This window comes from Actinia tenebrosa, unplaced genomic scaffold (genome assembly GCF_029948245.1).
Source record: "Actinia tenebrosa isolate PJP-AT-01 unplaced genomic scaffold, QUT_ActTen_1.0 PGA_scaffold1__47_contigs__length_23844297, whole genome shotgun sequence".
NCBI classification, from domain to species: domain Eukaryota; kingdom Metazoa; phylum Cnidaria; class Anthozoa; order Actiniaria; family Actiniidae; genus Actinia; species Actinia tenebrosa.
The window spans coordinates 13,512,105-13,531,492 of NW_028292578.1; the positions used below are offsets into that span (position 1 = coordinate 13,512,105).

The 19,388-nt window shown below is 36.3% G+C and overlaps 1 protein-coding gene across 1 annotated transcript; it reads right to left on the reverse strand.

The window, feature by feature from the left end:
* Window positions 1-13,481: 13,481 nt before the first annotated feature.
* On the reverse strand, window positions 13,482-19,375 carry LOC116286767 (uncharacterized). The gene is made up of 9 exons (XM_031693341.2): window positions 19,123-19,375; window positions 18,145-18,171; window positions 18,023-18,067; window positions 17,056-17,183; window positions 16,598-16,715; window positions 16,106-16,276; window positions 15,393-15,509; window positions 15,033-15,084; window positions 13,482-14,371 (listed from the first exon to the last, which is right to left on the reverse strand). Exons 1-9 carry the CDS (start codon window positions 19,309-19,311, stop codon window positions 14,058-14,060), a joined length of 1,161 nt encoding a protein of 386 aa, XP_031549201.2. The 5' UTR covers window positions 19,312-19,375; the 3' UTR covers window positions 13,482-14,057.
* Window positions 19,376-19,388: the final 13 nt, after the last annotated feature.

The window sequence follows — 19,388 nt, forward strand, 5'->3', positions numbered from 1 at the left end:
ATGGGCTATAGCCCATGCTTTTTGCCTGAAAATGGCTAAAAACGACCTATTTTGCATTCTTCATAAATAATGCATATCTTTTCAAAAGGTGTGAAAATGGGCCAAAATCGATCAAAACCATGGGCTATAGCCCATGCTTTTTGCCTGAAAATGGCCAAAAACGACCTATTTTGCATTCTTCATAAATAATGCATATCTTTTCAGAAGGTGTGAAAATGGGCCATAATCGATCAACACCATGGGCTATAGCCCATGCTTTTGGCCTGAAAATAGCCAAAAACGACCTATTTTGCATTCTTCATAAATAATGCATATCTTTTCAAAAGGTGTGAAAATGGGCCAAAATCGATCAAAACCATGGGCTATAGCCCATGCTTTTTGCCTGAAAATGGCTAAAAACGACCTATTTTGCATTCTTCATAAATAATGCATATCTTTTCAAAAGGTGTGAAAATGGGCCAAAATCGATCAAAACCATGGGCTATAGCCCATGCTTTTTGCCTGAAAATGGCCAAAAACGACCTATTTTGCATTCTTCATAAATAATGCATATCTTTTCAGAAAGGTGTGAAAATGGGCCATAATCGATCAAAACCATGGGCTATAGCCCATGCTTTTGGCCTGAAAATGGCCAAAAACGACCTATTTTGCATTCTTCATAAATAATGCATATCTTTTCAAAAGGTGTGAAAATGGGCCAAAATCGATCAAAACCATGGGCTATAGCCCATGCTTTTTGCCTGAAAATGGCTAAAAACGACCTATTTTGCATTCTTCATAAATAATGCATATCTTTTCAAAAGGTGTGAAAATGGGCCAAAATCGATCAAAACCATGGGCTATAGCCCATGCTTTTTGCCTGAAAATGGCCAAAAACGACCTATTTTGCATTCTTCATAAATAATGCATATCTTTTCAAAAGGTGTGAAAATGAGCCAAAATCGATCAAAACCATGGGCTATAGCCCATGCTTTTTGCCTCAAAATGGCTAAAAACGACCTATTTTGCATTCTTCATAAATAATGCATATTTTGGGAAAAGGTGTGAAAATGGGCCAAAATCGATCAAAACCATGGGCTATAGCCCATGCTTTTTGCCTGAAAATGGCAAAAAACGACCTATTTTGCATTCTTCATAAATAATGCATATTTTGGGAAATGGTGTGAAAATGGGCCAAAATCGATCAAAACCATGGGCTATAGCCCATGCTTTTGGCCTGAAAATAGCCAAAAACGACCTATTTTGCATTCTTCATAAATAATGCATATCTTTTCAAAAGGTGTGAAAATGGGCCAAAATCGATCAAAACCATGGGCTATAGCCCATGCTTTTTGCCTGAAAATGGCTAAAAACGACCTATTTTGCATTCTTCATAAATAATGCATATCTTTTCAAAAGGTGTGAAAATGGGCCAAAATCGATCAAAACCATGGGCTATAGCCCATGCTTTTTGCCTGAAAATGGCCAAAAACGACCTATTTTGCATTCTTCATAAATAATGCATATCTTTTCAAAAGGTGTGAAAATGGGCCAAAATCGATCAAAACCATGGGCTATAGCCCATGCTTTTGGCCTGAAAATGGCCAAAAACGACCTATTTTGCATTCTTCATAAATAATGCATATTTTTGGAAAAGGTGTGAAAATGGGCCAAAATCGATCAAAACCATGGGCTATAGCCCATGCTTTTTGCCTGAAAATGGCTAAAAACGACCTATTTTGCATTCTTCATAAATAATGCATATATTTTGAAAAGGTGTGAAAATGGGCCAAAATCGATCAAAACCATGGGCTATAGCCCATGCTTTTGGCCTGAAAATGGCCAAAAACGACCTATTTTGCATTCTTCATAAATAATGCATATCTTTTCAAAAGGTGTGAAAATGGAGCCAAAATCGATCAAAACCATGGGCTATAGCCCATGCTTTTGGCCTGAAAATGGCCAAAAACGACCTATTTTGCATTCTTCATAAATAATGCATATTTTGGGAAAAGGTGTGAAAATGGGCCAAAATCGATCAAAACCATGGGCTATAGCCCATGCTTTTTGCCTGAAAATGGCTAAAAACGACCTATTTTGCATTCTTCATAAATAATGCATATCTTTTCAAAAGGTGTGAAAATGGGCCAAAATCGATCAAAACCATGGGCTATAGCCCATGCTTTTTGCCTGAAAATGGCCAAAAACGACCTATTTTGCATTCTTCATAAATAATGCATATCTTTTCAAAAGGTGTGAAAATGAGCCAAAATCGATCAAAACCATGGGCTATAGCCCATGCTTTTTGCCTCAAAATGGCTAAAAACGACCTATTTTGCATTCTTCATAAATAATGCATATTTTGGGAAAAGGTGTGAAAATGGGCCAAAATCGATCAAAACCATGGGCTATAGCCCATGCTTTTTGCCTGAAAATGGCAAAAAACGACCTATTTTGCATTTTTCATAAATAATGCATATTTTGGGAAATGGTGTGAAAATGGGCCAAAATCGATCAAAACCATGGGCTATAGCCCATGCTTTTGGCCTGAAAATAGCCAAAAACGATCTATTTTGCATTCTTCATAAATAATGCATATCTTTTCAGAAGGTGTGAAAATGGGCCATAATCGATCAACACCATGGGCTATAGCCCATGCTTTTGGCCTGAAAATAGACAAAAACGACCTATTTTGCATTCTTCATAAATAATGCATATCTTTTCAGAAGGTGTGAAAATGGGCCATAATCGATCAAAACCATGGGCTATAGCCCATGCTTTTGGCCTGAAAATGGCCAAAAACGACCTATTTTGCATTCTTCATAAATAATGCATATTTTGGAAAAGGTGTGAAAATGGGCCAAAATCGATCAAAACCATGGGCTATAGCCCATGCTTTTTGCCTGAAAATGGCCAAAAACGACCTATTTGGCATTCTTCATAAATAATGCATATCTTTTCAAAAGGTGTGAAAATGGGCCAAAATCGATCAAAACCATGGGCTATAGCCCATGCTTTTGGCCTGAAAATGGCTAAAAACGACCTATTTTGCATTCTTCATAAATAATGCATATCTTTGCAAAAGGTGTGAAAATGGGCCAAAATCGATCAAAACCATGGGCTATAGCCCATGCTTTTTGCCTGAAAATGGCTAAAAACGACCTATTTTGCATTCTTCATAAATAATGCATATCTTTTCAAAAGGTGTGAAAATGGGCCAAAATCGATCAAAACCATGGGCTATAGCCCATGCTTTTTGCCTGAAAATGGCCAAAAACGACCTATTTTGCATTCTTCATAAATAATGCATATCTTTTCAAAAGGTGTGAAAATGGGCCAAAATCGATCAAAACCATGGGCTATAGCCCATGCTTTTGGCCTGAAAATGGCCAAAAACGACCTATTTTGCATTCTTCATAAATAATGCATATCTTTGGCAAAAGGTGTGAAAATGGGCCAAAATCGATCAAAACCATGGGCTATAGCCCATGCTTTTGGCCTGAAAATGGCTAAAAACGACCTATTTTGCATTCTTCATAAATAATGCATATCTTTTCAAAAGGTGTGAAAATGGGCCAAAATCGATCAAAACCATGGGCTATAGCCCATGCTTTTGGCCTGAAAATGGCCAAAAACGACCTATTTTGCATTCTTCATAAATAATGCATATCTTTTCAAAAGGTGTGAAAATGGGCCAAAATCGATCAAAACCATGGGCTATAGCCCATGCTTTTTGCCTGAAAATGGCAAAAACGACCTATTTTGCATTCTTCATAAATAATGCATATTTTGGGAAAAGGTGTGAAAATGGGCCAAAATCGATCAAAACCATGGGCTATAGCCCATGCTTTTTGCCTGAAAATGGCCAAAAACGACCTATTTTGCATTCTTCATAAATAATGCATATCTTTTCAAAAGGTGTGAAAATGGGCCAAAATCGATCAAAACCATGGGCTATAGCCCATGCTTTTGGCCTGAAAATAGCCAAAAACGACCTATTTTGCATTCTTCATAAATAATGCATATCTTTTCAGAAGGTGTGAAAATGGGCCATAATCGATCAACACCATGGGCTATAGCCCATGCTTTTGGCCTGAAAATAGACAAAAACGACCTATTTTGCATTCTTCATAAATAATGCATATCTTTTCAAAAGGTGTGAAAATGGGCCAAAATCGATCAAAACCATGGGCTATAGCCCATGCTTTTTGCCTGAAAATGGCTAAAAACGACCTATTTTGCATTCTTCATAAATAATGCATATTTTGGGAAAAGGTGTGAAAATGGGCCAAAATCGATCAAAACCATGGGCTATAGCCCATGCTTTTTGCCTGAAAATGGCCAAAAACGACCTATTTTGCATTCTTCATAAATAATGCATATCTTTTCAAAAGGTGTGAAAATGGGCCATAATCGATCAAAACCATGGGCTATAGCCCATGCTTTTGGCCTGAAAATGGCCAAAAACGACCTATTTTGCATTCTTCATAAATAATGCATATCTTTTCAAAAGGTGTGAAAATGGGCCAAAATCGATCAAAACCATGGGCTATAGCCCATGCTTTTGGCCTGAAAATGGCCAAAAACGACCTATTTTGCATTCTTCATAAATAATGCATATCTTTTCAAAAGGTGTGAAAATGGGCCATAATCGATCAACACCATGGGCTATAGCCCATGCTTTTGGCCTGAAAATGGCCAAAAACGACCTATTTTGCATTCTTCATAAATAATGCATATCTTTTCAAAAGGTGTGAAAATGGGCCAAAATCGATCAAAACCATGGGCTATAGCCCATGCTTTTGGCCTGAAAATGGCCAAAAACGACCTATTTTGCATTCTTCATAAATAATGCATATCTTTTCAAAAGGTGTGAAAATGGGCCAAAATCGATCAAAACCATGGGCTATAGCCCATGCTTTTTGCCTGAAAATGGCCAAAAACGACCTATTTTGCATTCTTCATAAATAATGCATATCTTTTCAAAAGGTGTGAAAATGGGCCAAAATCGATCAAAACCATGGGCTATAGCCCATGCTTTTTGCCTGAAAATGGCCAAAAACGACCTATTTTGCATTCTTCATAAATAATGCATATCTTTTCAAAAGGTGTGAAAATGGGCCAAAATCGATCAAAACCATGGGCTATAGCCCATCTTTTTGGCCTGAAAATGGCCAAAAACGACCTATTTTGCATTCTTCATAAATAATGCATATCTTTTCAAAAGGTGTGAAAATGGGCCAAAATCGATCAAAACCATGGGCTATAGCCCATGCTTTTTGCCTGAAAATGGCTAAAAACGACCTATTTTGCATTCTTCATAAATAATGCATATCTTTTCAAAAGGTGTGAAAATGGGCCAAAATCGATCAAAACCATGGGCTATAGCCCATGCTTTTTCCTGAAAATGGCCAAAAACGACCTATTTTGCATTCTTCATAAATAATGCATATCTTTTCAAAAGGTGTGAAAATGGGCCATAATCGATCAACACCATGGGCTATAGCCCATGCTTTTGGCCTGAAAATGGCCAAAAACGACCTATTTTGCATTCTTCATAAATAATGCATATCTTTTCAAAAGGTGTGAAAATGGGCCAAAATCGATCAAAACCATGGGCTATAGCCCATGCTTTTGGCCTGAAAATGGCCAAAAACGACCTATTTTGCATTCTTCATAAATAATGCATATCTTTTCAAAAGGTGTGAAAATGGGCCAAAATCGATCAAAACCATGGGCTATAGCCCATGCTTTTTGCCTGAAAATGGCCAAAAACGACCTATTTTGCATTCTTCATAAATAATGCATATCTTTTCAAAAGGTGTGAAAATGGGCCAAAATCGATCAAAACCATGGGCTATAGCCCATGCTTTTTGCCTGAAAATGGCTAAAAACGACCTATTTTGCATTCTTCATAAATAATGCATATCTTTTCAAAAGGTGTGAAAATGGGCCAAAATCGATCAAAACCATGGGCTATAGCCCATGCTTTTTGCCTGAAAATGGCCAAAAACGACCTATTTTGCATTCTTCATAAATAATGCATATCTTTTCAAAAGGTGTGAAAATGGGCCAAAATCGATCAAAACCATGGGCTATAGCCCATGCTTTTGGCCTGAAAATGGCCAAAAACGACCTATTTTGCATTCTTCATAAATAATGCATATCTTTTGAAAAGGTGTGAAAATGGGCCAAAATCGATCAAAACCATGGGCTATAGCCCATGCTTTTTGCCTGAAAATGGCCAAAAACGACCTATTTTGCATTCTTCATAAATAATGCATATCTTTTCAAAAGGTGTGAAAATGGGCCAAAATCGATCAAAACCATGGGCTATAGCCCATGCTTTTGGCCTGAAAATGGCCAAAAACGACCTATTTTGCATTCTTCATAAATAATGCATATCTTTTCAAAAGGTGTGAAAATGGGCCAAAATCGATCAAAACCATGGGCTATAGCCCATGCTTTTGCCTGAAAATGGCCAAAAACGACCTATTTTGCATTCTTCATAAATAATGCATATCTTTTCAAAAGGTGTGAAAATGGGCCAAAATCGATCAAAACCATGGGCTATAGCCCATGCTTTTTGCCTGAAAATGGCCAAAAACGACCTATTTTGCATTCTTCATAAATAATGCATATCTTTTCAAAAGGTGTGAAAATGGGCCAAAATCGATCAAAACCATGGGCTATAGCCCATGCTTTTGGCCTGAAAATGGCCAAAAACGACCTATTTTGCATTCTTCATAAATAATGCATATTTTGGAAAAGGTGTGAAAATGGGCCAAAATCGATCAAAACCATGGGCTATAGCCCATGCTTTTGGCCTGAAAATGGCTAAAAACGACCTATTTTGCATTCTTCATAAATAATGCATATCTTTTCAAAAGGTGTGAAAATGGGCCAAAATCGATCAAAACCATGGGCTATAGCCCATCTTTTTGGCCTGAAAATGGCCAAAAACGACCTATTTTGCATTCTTCATAAATAATGCATATCTTTTCAGAAAGGTGTGAAAATGGGCCAAAATCGATCAAAACCATGGGCTATAGCCCATGCTTTTTGCCTGAAAATGGCCAAAAACGACCTATTTTGCATTCTTCATAAATAATGCATATCTTTTCAAAAGGTGTGAAAATGGGCCAAAATCGATCAAAACCATGGGCTATAGCCCATGCTTTTTGCCTGAAAATGGCCAAAAACGACCTATTTTGCATTCTTCATAAATAATGCATATCTTTTCAAAAGGTGTGAAAATGGGCCAAAATCGATCAAAACCATGGGCTATAGCCCATGCTTTTGGCCTGAAAATGGCCAAAAACGACCTATTTTGCATTCTTCATAAATAATGCATATTTTTGGAAAAGGTGTGAAAATGGGCCAAAATCGATCAAAACCATGGGCTATAGCCCATGCTTTTTGCCTGAAAATGGCCAAAAACGACCTATTTTGCATTCTTCATAAATAATGCATATCTTTTCAAAAGGTGTGAAAATGGGCCAAAATCGATCAAAACCATGGGCTATAGCCCATGCTTTTTGCCTGAAAATGGCTAAAAACGACCTATTTTGCATTCTTCATAAATAATGCATATCTTTTCAAAAGGTGTGAAAATGGGCCAAAATCGATCAAAACCATGGGCTATAGCCCATGCTTTTTGCCTGAAAATGGCCAAAAACGACCTATTTTGCATTCTTCATAAATAATGCATATCTTTTCAAAAGGTGTGAAAATGGGCCATAATCGATCAACACCATGGGCTATAGCCCATGCTTTTGGCCTGAAAATGGCCAAAAACGACCTATTTTGCATTCTTCATAAATAATGCATATTTTGGGAAAAGGTGTGAAAATGGGCCAAAATCGATCAAAACCATGGGCTATAGCCCATGCTTTTTGCCTGAAAATGGCCAAAAACGACCTATTTTGCATTCTTCATAAATAATGCATATTTTTCAAAAGGTGTGAAAATGGGCCAAAATCGATCAAAACCATGGGCTATAGCCCATGCTTTTTGCCTGAAAATGGCTAAAAACGACCTATTTTGCATTCTTCATAAATAATGCATATCTTTTCAAAAGGTGTGAAAATGGGCCAAAATCGATCAAAACCATGGGCTATAGCCCATGCTTTTTGCCTGAAAATGGCCAAAAACGACCTATTTTGCATTCTTAATAAATAATGCATATCTTTTCAAAAGGTGTGAAAATGAGCCAAAATCGATCAAAACCATGGGCTATAGCCCATGCTTTTTGCCTCAAAATTGCTAAAAACGACCTATTTTGCATTCTTCATAAATAATGCATATTTTGGAAAAGGTGTGAAAATGGGCCAAAATCGATCAAAACCATGGGCTATAGCCCATGCTTTTGGCCTGAAAATGGCAAAAAACGACCTATTTGGCATTCTTCATAAATAATGCATATTTTGGGAAAAGGTGTGAAAATGGGCCAAAATCGATCAAAACCATGGGCTATAGCCCATGCTTTTTGCCTGAAAATGGCCAAAAACGACCTATTTTGCATTCTTCATAAATAATGCATATCTTTTCAAAAGGTGTGAAAATGAGCCGAAAATCGATCAAAACCATGGGCTATAGCCCATGCTTTTTGCCTCAAAATGGCTAAAAACGACCTATTTTGCATTCTTCATAAATAATGCATATTTTGGGAAAAGGTGTGAAAATGGGCCAAAATCGATCAAAACCATGGGCTATAGCCCATGCTTTTTGCCTGAAAATGGCAAAAAACGACCTATTTTGCATTTTTCATAAATAATGCTATATTTTGGGAAATGGTGTGAAAATGGGCCAAAATCGATCAAAACCATGGGCTATAGCCCATGCTTTTGGCCTGAAAATAGCCAAAAACGATCTATTTTGCATTCTTCATAAATAATGCATATCTTTTCAGAAGGTGTGAAAATGGGCCATAATCGATCAACACCATGGGCTATAGCCCATGCTTTTGGCCTGAAAATAGACAAAAACGACCTATTTTGCATTCTTCATAAATAATGCATATCTTTTCAGAAGGTGTGAAAATGGGCCATAATCGATCAACACCATGGGCTATAGCCCATGCTTTTTGCCTGAAAATGGCAAAAAACGACCTATTTTGCATTCTTCATAAATAATGCATATTTTGGGAAAAGGTGTGAAAATGGGCCAAAATCGATCAAAACCATGGGCTATAGCCCATGCTTTTTGCCTGAAAATGGCCAAAAACGACCTATTTTGCATTCTTCATAAATAATGCATATCTTTTCAAAAGGTGTGAAAATGAGCCATAATCGATCAAAACCATGGGCTATAGCCCATGCTTTTGGCCTGAAAATGGCCAAAAACGACCTATTTGGCATTCTTCATAAATAATGCATATTTTGGGAAAAGGTGTGAAAATGGGCCAAAATCGATCAAAACCATGGGCTATAGCCCATTGTTTTGGCCTGAAAATGGCTAAAAACGACCTATTTGGCATTCTTCATAAATAATGCATATCTTTTCAAAAGGTGTGAAAATGGGCCAAAATCGATCAAAACCATGGGCTATAGCCCAGGCTTTTTGCCTCAAAATGGCTAAAAACGACCTATTTTGCATTCTTCATAAATAATGCATATCTTTTCAAAAGGTGTGAAAATGGGCCAAAATCGATCAAAACCATGGGCTATAGCCCATGCTGTTTGCCTGAAAATGGCTAAAAACTACCTATTTTGCATTCTTCATAAATAATGCATATCTTTTCAAAAGGTGTGAAAATGAGCCAAAATCGATCAACACCATGGGCTATAGCCCATGCTTTTGGCCTGAAAATGGCCAAAAACGACCTATTTGGCATTTTTCATAAATAATGCATATTTCTGGAAAAGGTGTGAAAATGGGCCAAAATCGATCAAAACCATGGGCTATAGCCCATGCTTTTTGCCTCAAAATGGCTAAAAACGACCTATTTTGCATTCTTCATAAATAATGCATATTTTGGGAAATGGTGTGAAAATGGGCCAAAATCGATCAAAACCATGGGCTATGCAATGTATATGTATATACAATGTTGCACCGTGTTGCAACTCGCGTCTCGTTAAATATTCCCAGTTATTCACTTCAATTTAATTGTTAATTATTTCCCTTTTTCCTTCCTTCTATTGTTCGTTTGTTTATTCATTCCTTTATCCAGTGTTTTGATGTGTTTTTTATTTTATTTTCAAGGTTGTGAAAGTCCACTTGGAATGGAAGACGGCAGAATCCTTGATTCACAAATAACTGCCTCCACATCTCAGCAATATTTTCCTCCAAAAAATGCTCGACTTAACAGAGGTGCAGGATTACCCCACTATTGTTGGGGGCCAGCCGCAAGTAAAAATGGTGATTACCTGACTATTGATCTCAGTACAGTGATGAAGATTACCAAGGTTAGCTACTCAAGGATGCGCTAGTCATACCTTTTTTACCACTAAGTATAGTCTGAAATACAGTACAGACAATACAATATGGACAGACTACGAGAGTTCACAATGTATTAAGGTAAACATTCATCTCGTTCACTTTTCCTCTCAATGACGTCATGATAAGATTAGACCCAAGCTCTCACTTGATACATAACACGTGTATATATTTGAGATAAATTCGCAATTTCCCCAAAAGACAAATGGTAGTTTTTGAATGTATTTCTCTGCTAATTATTTTAGTCTGCACTGTTATTAAGCCCGACATTTGTTTGCACAGGTATTTCCTGGCAACACTGACAGGAACACTGTCGTTACTCATACCATCGAGGTACCATTCAAAGCTCGCTATATTCGTATCACTGTGTTGGGATACTCCGGTTATCCAGCCTTGAGAGCTGAGGTGTATGGCTGTCCAGTTCAATGAGCCATAATAGCAGATATTAGAGATATTCACTCTATTGCCTTCTAATACAGTCAACTCTCGCCTTGCGCACACCCTGATATTACGGACACCTCGCTATTACGGACAAGGGCAAAATCCCCGGAAAAAATAATGACAAAGAAATGATCGTAATTAATTCTCGTTATTGCGGACGCTCGCTATTGCGGACACCAAGTGACGGTCCCGAGGGTGTCCGCTGTAAAGAGAGCTGACTGTTATCGTTTCAAGTCGAGGCATTTCGGTCAATACGATGAAATGAAGAAACTGACCCAAATGCAAGAATTGTTTGAAGGCAATAGTGTAACTCTAACATCGGCTTTTGTATTGAGGAAACGAACAATTCACCGACCGACGGACCAACCACTGGGAACTTACACAAGCACAAGTATGACGAAGAATTCATTATGTTTTTAAATTCAATTGAAATTTTGTTCAATACGTAAGAATTCATAAAAAAAGATTGCTTGTCTACTTCATATATAGTGTCTTAAAAAACAGAATCTTTCGGTACAACGACACCTTTGTAGTATCTTCAAACCCCCAACTAGTACGGACACGTCTACAATACGGACACTTCTATATTATTATATGATGATCATGATGACGATGATAACAAGTACACGTATCTAACTATGGTTTGTCGTACAATTTGCACGTTGCTTAGTAAATACAGTCGAACCTCTATAATACGGACACTGTAGCGATAAGCCAGTAATATCAGGGCGTCCGTATAAAGAGGGTTAACATAGGGGTATATCCAATCCACTGAGACAGAAACTGAATTTGATGTCCATAAAGCCATAAAGTGAGGTTCGACTGTAGGATAACCAAAATTCAGTGCACTTTGTAATCTGGACACATTGCCAATAAAAAATTGTTCACCAACATTTCTCTCTTTTTACAAATATTGAAAGCTAGGCGAGCCTGCGATTTACCCGGACCGGTCCTTCTAATCAACATTGAAAATTTAGATATTGATCCGTATTGATCGATTTTGAGTTAGCTTCCGGTCCCCAAGAGGAACTTGCATGGGCTCTGGGTACGAGATTGAAAGAAACGTGGGATCTGCGTATGAGGTTGGGAGAATAGGTCAAGGTCAAAGTTCAATACGGGTGGCATATTTTTTTGAAGCTTTCTTAATTACTTTATTTTTTCAATGGATGTTAAAAAATAAGTCCTGTCAAAGTGTTTTGAAGGATAAAAGAATAAGAAGTCAATTGAGTCAACTAGTTTGCCTGTCAATATACAGGTACGCATGCGTGTCGCGGCTGTTGTTTTTAAAACCTGTCCCACATAGAAAGTAGTGACAATGGGTGCTCAGTCTTTATCGACATAAGGAAATATAATATTCTCGACTTTCACATCCACATAATACTTTGTGTCTTTGGGGGGTAACCAGAGGGTAAAAACCCACTTATTTTACTGAAGGCAGATCAGATAATGTTGACAATACCTTGTTTGGTATCCAAAGATAAAATGAAGAAGTAAAAAACAGAAAAAGATAGAAGCTTGAAGACGTTTAAGGTAAATTTTAAACATTTTTTTCGTAAGTCAATACATTTTCTGTAAGACCTCTTGATTATCTGTACACGCAAAAATAACTTGGAATAAACTGATAATCAGTATTGTACAGAAAAAAGCAGGTAGGGTATAAATTCAATTAAGAAACCTTTCAATTTGGGACAGTTTTTTGATTGGTTACCCCCCAAAACGCAAGGCATTATGGGTATGTGAAAGTCGAGAATTAGGGTTTGCTAGCTAGGGGCCGACTAACCTCTCCCAATTACAGTTTAATATTAATATATATATATATATATTTAGAAAACTCATTAATAATTCATGAAGAAAACACAATAGAAATCATGACCATGAAGGTGATTTTATATCTGATAAAGATTCGTCTTCATTTGCATAAACTTTAACTTGGATTTTCTCTATCAAACTTGGTTCATTTCGTAAAAAAATTGGTACACAATGAGAACAAACATCATAAGTTTTCTAAGCCGTTCAATAATCTCGCAGATCGTGGTTTATCGGGTCTTAGAAAACTCATTAATAATTCATGAAGAAAACACAATAGAAATCATGACCATGAAGGTGATTTTATATCTGATAAAGATTCGTCTTCATTTGCATAAACTTTAACTTGGATTTTCTCTATCAAACTTGGTTCATTTCGTAAAAAAATCGGTACACAACGAGAACAAACATCATAAGTTTTCTAAGCCGTTCAATAATCTCGCAGATCGTGGTTTATCGGGTCTAAAACCACTCGGCTGCGCCTCGTGTTTTATACCCGATAAAACACTCCTGCTCGTTTATTAAACATTACATATACACTCGATTGCAGAAACGTTTTAGTATACATTTATACATTTATACAAATACCTAATGAGATGCATATTGCAATTTTACTTTTTTAACCCTCAAAACCAATTGATTTATAATATGTAGGATGTTCATTGAATGAAACAAATAATAAATAAACCGAGTTTTCTGTTTTGCATATCATTAAATATACTGAATAAATTAGGTATTTGTATAAATGTATACTACAACCTTTCTGCAATCAAGTGTATATATACATATATATATATATTTTTTAAATCAGCACACAATATTTTTTAAATGTTTATTAAGACATATTTACTGTTGTCAACATAGATGAAATTTTTACATTATGATTATCGAAATAGTTCGCTCAATTTTAAACATTTGATGTACTTTTACAACCATGCTTATAAATTTTTAATAATTCTAAATTTTTCAAAAAATATGAATAATTATTTATTGACTTTGGATTTGTTTTTAAATGCATCTAGAAACTTGATATATAAATAATATTGAAAGGGTCATAAATTCTTATTAAAAGAAATAAAAAGAACATTTATAAAAAGAGCATTCAAATGGTTTTCTTTTTAAACATTTTAAACATGAAAAATGAAATAAGAAAAATTTGAAAGTAAAAATTGGAATATTGCAGCATATTATTGTTATGACAATCTGTGACCATAATAAAATTAAGTACGTTATAATAAGAGAATATTGCTCCTTGGCTCTATTTACCAACTGACATATTTTGAGCCAATAGAATGCAAGTAGACATTAAATAGTCCAATCACAGTCCTGGAAATAGGACATTCAAGAATAATAACAGGCATCAAATCTGCCCATGCCGGCATGTGCTATGATCATCATGTAAGGGAATCAACCAGACTATGGTTGGTGCTGACTATAACCATTTCCTTGTCTGTAATCCTCTCGCTTGATTCAGCTGGTCTTTCCTCGTTATCAACACTCGTGTTATCATCATTCTCATTCATGTAATCGTAGGGACTCAACGATGTTTCTTGCAGGGATTCTAACGTTGTCGGGTTTTCTTCAGAATGGCTTCCTCTTTTCCTCCTCCACCAGCCGATGATAAGAAACGATAGACGAAAGAAATAATGCATGACGATGCGATAGAAGGTACTTAGGAACACCACCAGACCACCAACGTAAGCAAAGACTGGAAAACAGAGAGAACATGCGAAGAAGATGTCTTGCTTTCTTAAAACTTAACTATGCTTAGTTGTTGATAATCAATCGATCTATAATGATCGTTATCTTCACTGTATACAACGATTGCGCATGCGTTCATAAGTCTTGATCAAGAGACGCGCATTTTTTTAACGCCAAATCTTTACTACAGTAAACCCTGTGGATTCCGCACTTAAAGAGCGTCAAACTTCAGGGAATTACTTGGAAAAGATATGTCAAATATGTTTTTAGAGGACAATGTAATATACTACAACTACCAGAATACCTTGCGCACTTCTGCTTTCAGTTAACTTGCGCAAATTCATATTTTGATAAGGCAAATTGAAATTCAAAAGCAAACGTGCGAAGCATTGGTTTTAGGGAAACGACGTGATCCTGCAAAAGTTCTATTTGGTGGGAAACCAGACGCATTGCGCATGTGCAGGTGATTCAACTTTATGAAATCAGTTTATCACGACTGAGTGGTTCTCTTGATTGCTCGATGAAATTGCTCGAGAACTTATCACTCGTAAATCGTTGATTTATAAATAAATAGAATATATAAATATTTGTTATTATTGAGGTCCAATCTGTTTGGGCATTGTCGTTTATGGTCATAAATAATATATGCATGGCTTAGATTAACTAACCTGTCAGGAAAGTATAGATGCTGATGTTGTAGTTGAATAAACAAAATGAGCCCTGCAATTACCATTAAAAAAATGAAGTCAAATCTAGAAAAATTTTCATTGGAGTCGGCAAATAGCAAAGGCCTATTTTGGCGAGATCAATGTACACTTAAACAATCAAGGTGCGCCAAATTACTTCTGAACCAATCAGAACTGTCGGAAATGACGTCATGGTCAAGGTTCTAAATGTCCCATGAAATCTACTCAAAGCCAATCATTCATATTCTACTCTACTTATTATCATGGTTAGACTCACTAGCAATCCACTTTCAAGTTTTCAGAGTTACAGTAAATATGCAGGCAAAAAGTTCATTTTCTTACTTCAGTTTTCTTGACGACATTCATCAGATCAGACAGACAGTGATACATCTGATGTCTATCTTTCACGCATTTCTTGAGACCATCTGGTGTACACGTATCACATGGGTAACACTGGACCTGATGTACAACACAATACTGATTAGTATATAGTATGGATTACATACAAGATGTCCACATCTAGTAACTTCTCACGGGTAAAACTGGAACTGATGTACATTACATTGTATTAGGAATAGCTCAGCGCACTGATTCTAAAAATAGCTTAAAGATTCAGACAAACATTGCATTCTGTTAGGAGGATTATACGAACCGATTTTATTATTTTTACTTAAAGTTACAATGATAACCCATGTAAACTAAGATCAACTGCGATCGACAGTGAAAATTATCTGCTGAAAGTAAACTTGTAATTTTTGTCTGAATTTTGCCTTTGTCTTCGTTTTTATATAGTCACGGTTGCGCTGCGCTATTGGTTGAGCGCTGGCCTGTTGTGCAAGAGGTCATGTCAAGCACTGACTGAAACAACACTTCAATTATCTGAGATGTGGCTTCCACTCTAAAAAATATCCCACATAGAGACATTAAACACAGAGGGGCTACATAAGTTTCCCAAGCTGTGACTGCTAAGTGTCACTTCATCTACTTGACTGTTAGAGGGAACATCTATACCATCTCCCAGAGGACTGCATAACAATTATTTTACAGTTTCTTACCATTGTTGTTCGTTCACAAAGGCTCATTACATCTTCATGATTCTTGAAGCACGCCCATGATTGGTAGAGCTTTGAAAACCACATGATGAGACAAGTAAAAATGATCAGGAAACATGGTATGAAGTTGGCGATGACGTGGATTTTACCAAGAGGCTTGATGGGTAGAGTGGGCTGAAAAAAACAAATCAATAAACCACATGCTTACTAATACTATTACGTGTATGAGAATATATATCAAATATATATTTGTACTGTGGTTGTAATGTATTGAGCTGTTCCTCACAGCATGTGAAGCAACTTATGCAGCTGCAAATTGAAAGAATTAAAGAAAATTCTGAGTCTTGAACAGGATTTGAACCCATGCCCTGGGGATTCCTGGAGCAACGTTTGAACCAATCAGAGCACACTAGCTTGGCAAGGTAAAGATATAAGAAACAGTCAAACAGTTATTATAAATTCTTAAGTACATGCTACAGAAGTACAAACATTCACCTTGAATTTGAAAGGCATTTTCTTCCTCTCATAAAAGATTACCATGAAAATGCAGGTGGCAGACAGTGCAATGGTTACAACTTGAAAGTCAAGTCCCAGATTCCTTGTGGGAAAATACCTGCACCATTGAAAATTGATTTTTCATGAAACAAAAAAAAGGCTTACTTAGGGTTTGGGGATGGGGGGAGGGAGTAGGGGGAGGGAGTAGGGGGAGGAAGGGAGGGAGAAAGGAGAAAAAGGGAGGGAGTAGGGGAGGAAAAGGGAGGGAGTAGGGGAGGAAGGGAGGGAGAGAGTAGGGGGAGTAAGGGAGGGAGGCAGGGAATGAAGCAGGCAGGGAGAGAAAGAAAGAAAAGATGGGATATGGATGGGATACACTGCACTGTAGATTTATGTAGCTGAAGGGAGAGAAGGGGGGATGATGAAAGGTATTGACACAGACTGATAATTATAATGCATACCTCCAATCAAAGTAGATATATGCCCAATAGTTGACAAAGAAGAAGCACAAAACTGATAAAGTGATACACACAGTCACCAGCCATGATAAACCTTTAAACTTTAACCAGACACACACCCCAAAATAGGCCTATGGAGATAAGAGAGCAACAGACAAAATGGAAGGATGGTTTCTGTCCAAGAAAGAGACATGTACAACACACAGTACAACATTCCATGATGCCTATAAATGGCTTAACATTGTCCTCAAAGCAGGGCCTATTTGCCCCAACCACCTCCCCCTCCCCAAGAGCCGCTACGCAGGCTAGAGTAAGGCTGCATTTACACAGTATCAGATGAATTTTGAACTGGTCAAAAAGTTGTACATTTAGAGGCTCCATTCACACAGGCTGAGCTACATGAATCTGAACAAAAATTCATATGCCTAGCGACCCGTTCTGTGTAAACATAATGTATTTGTTATATAATTTGAGAGATGATTCTGTGTAAATGGTACTTACAGTTCAAATTTTTGACCATTTAAAAAATTGAATATATGTCCATGGTATATCCTACAAGACTACAATAGACCTATTAGGTTGCCACTCTAGCCTTAAATATATCAGACCACATTTCAAAATATGATTCTTATACATATCATATATATTATAATTACATCAAATATGATTCTTATAATATATCATATATATCATATATGAAATATAATTCTTATATATCATAGTAACTTTTTGTGTGTGCTAGTATAAGATGACAAAATATTGATATTCAACCATTTGTTTTTGAGTTTTATTAAAACCATCTTCAGGGATAAGCCATACTGTAGATTATATACAAGGGATTAACTTCATACTCAATTTATATGTAACTGCCTCAGGAAATAGTGATAATGTCAATCATTTAATATCAGACAATATCAGAAAACATAAAAAACATACTCAAGGGAATGATAAATAATTAAGGAGTACATACCAAAACCATGAAGAAGATTGGCAGATCCATTAACCTCAAAGATTGCTGTAAGGGAGAATAAAAACATAAATCACAATAAATGGCACATGTACTTAGAGGATACTATCAAGTATTTTACTTACTAATTTGTCTAATGTCCTGGGGTCATTCTAGAAAAAAAATATATATATGTGTTAATAATTATAAATAAAGGAAAAAAAGGAAAAATTGAAGGCTTTCCCTCTAAAAAATTAATGGCAATAGAAGTTGATTTTTTTCAGAGGAAAGAAAACCAGACAACCTGGAGGAAAATCCTCAAAGCACAGAAGAAACAACAAGCATTTCTACATACCACACAGGAAATGAACCTGGATTGCAGTGTAGAGGGGTGTGCACAAGTACACCTCTATGCCCCGCCTATAGTTCATATTCCTTCATTAAATTGAATGCACAAAGCTCTAGGTTCTACCTTTTTCTCACTTATCTTCCCTCTCCATCCCTAGATAATTGATGGATGGTCCCTATTTTATTGATTTAAAATCCCCACTAACTTTGAAAACCTTACGGTTCCTTTAGCCTCTAGTCATTTCCTTGAATGTAAAGCATTTATTTTCATGAGATATAATATAAAATAAAACTAAATTAGAAAAAAAAAGCACTAATATATATATCATATATATATATATATGTATGAAAATATTTATAATATGGAAATGAAAAATAAAGACTATTATTATTATTATTATATTATTATTATTATTATTATTATTATTATTATTATTGACTGAGAGAACTATCATATTCAGTAACAACACTAAAGTGAGGCTAAGGAGGCTTGAACTATGGGAAAACTATTACTCATTCAAAGTACTAGAATGTACAAAATAATTATTAATATTATCGATAGAATAAATAAATAGTTTTCAATTTCAAGGAGTTTAATAGAAAATGATGCCAAAGACTAGTCATGGTATTTCGCGCGGTATTCCACGAAGAGCATGTTTATGTTGAGCTTAAATCAACTACTAGACTGCCTGTTATAACAACTTATTTGAAGTGTATCGAAGGAGGATTAAAAGAAATAATACAACTAAAGAAATAAAAGGATAACGAAAACTTACTTCAAAGAGTCCCTCGGGAAGACTATTTCTTGTAGCAGCGTCGCCATACGCATCAAAGAATGGAGGATTGCGAATAAACTCCACGAGACCTGCCCATAAATACCCGATTACTATAAGAAAATGGATGATCTGAATTACATCTGACAGCCATTCCTTTTTAGATCTGCTACGACGGAAATATGCCTGCATTTTGCAATAATAATGAAGCAGTGATCAAATGATCAGCCAACATCCGGGCGGTGAATATCAAATACTAGTAGCAATGG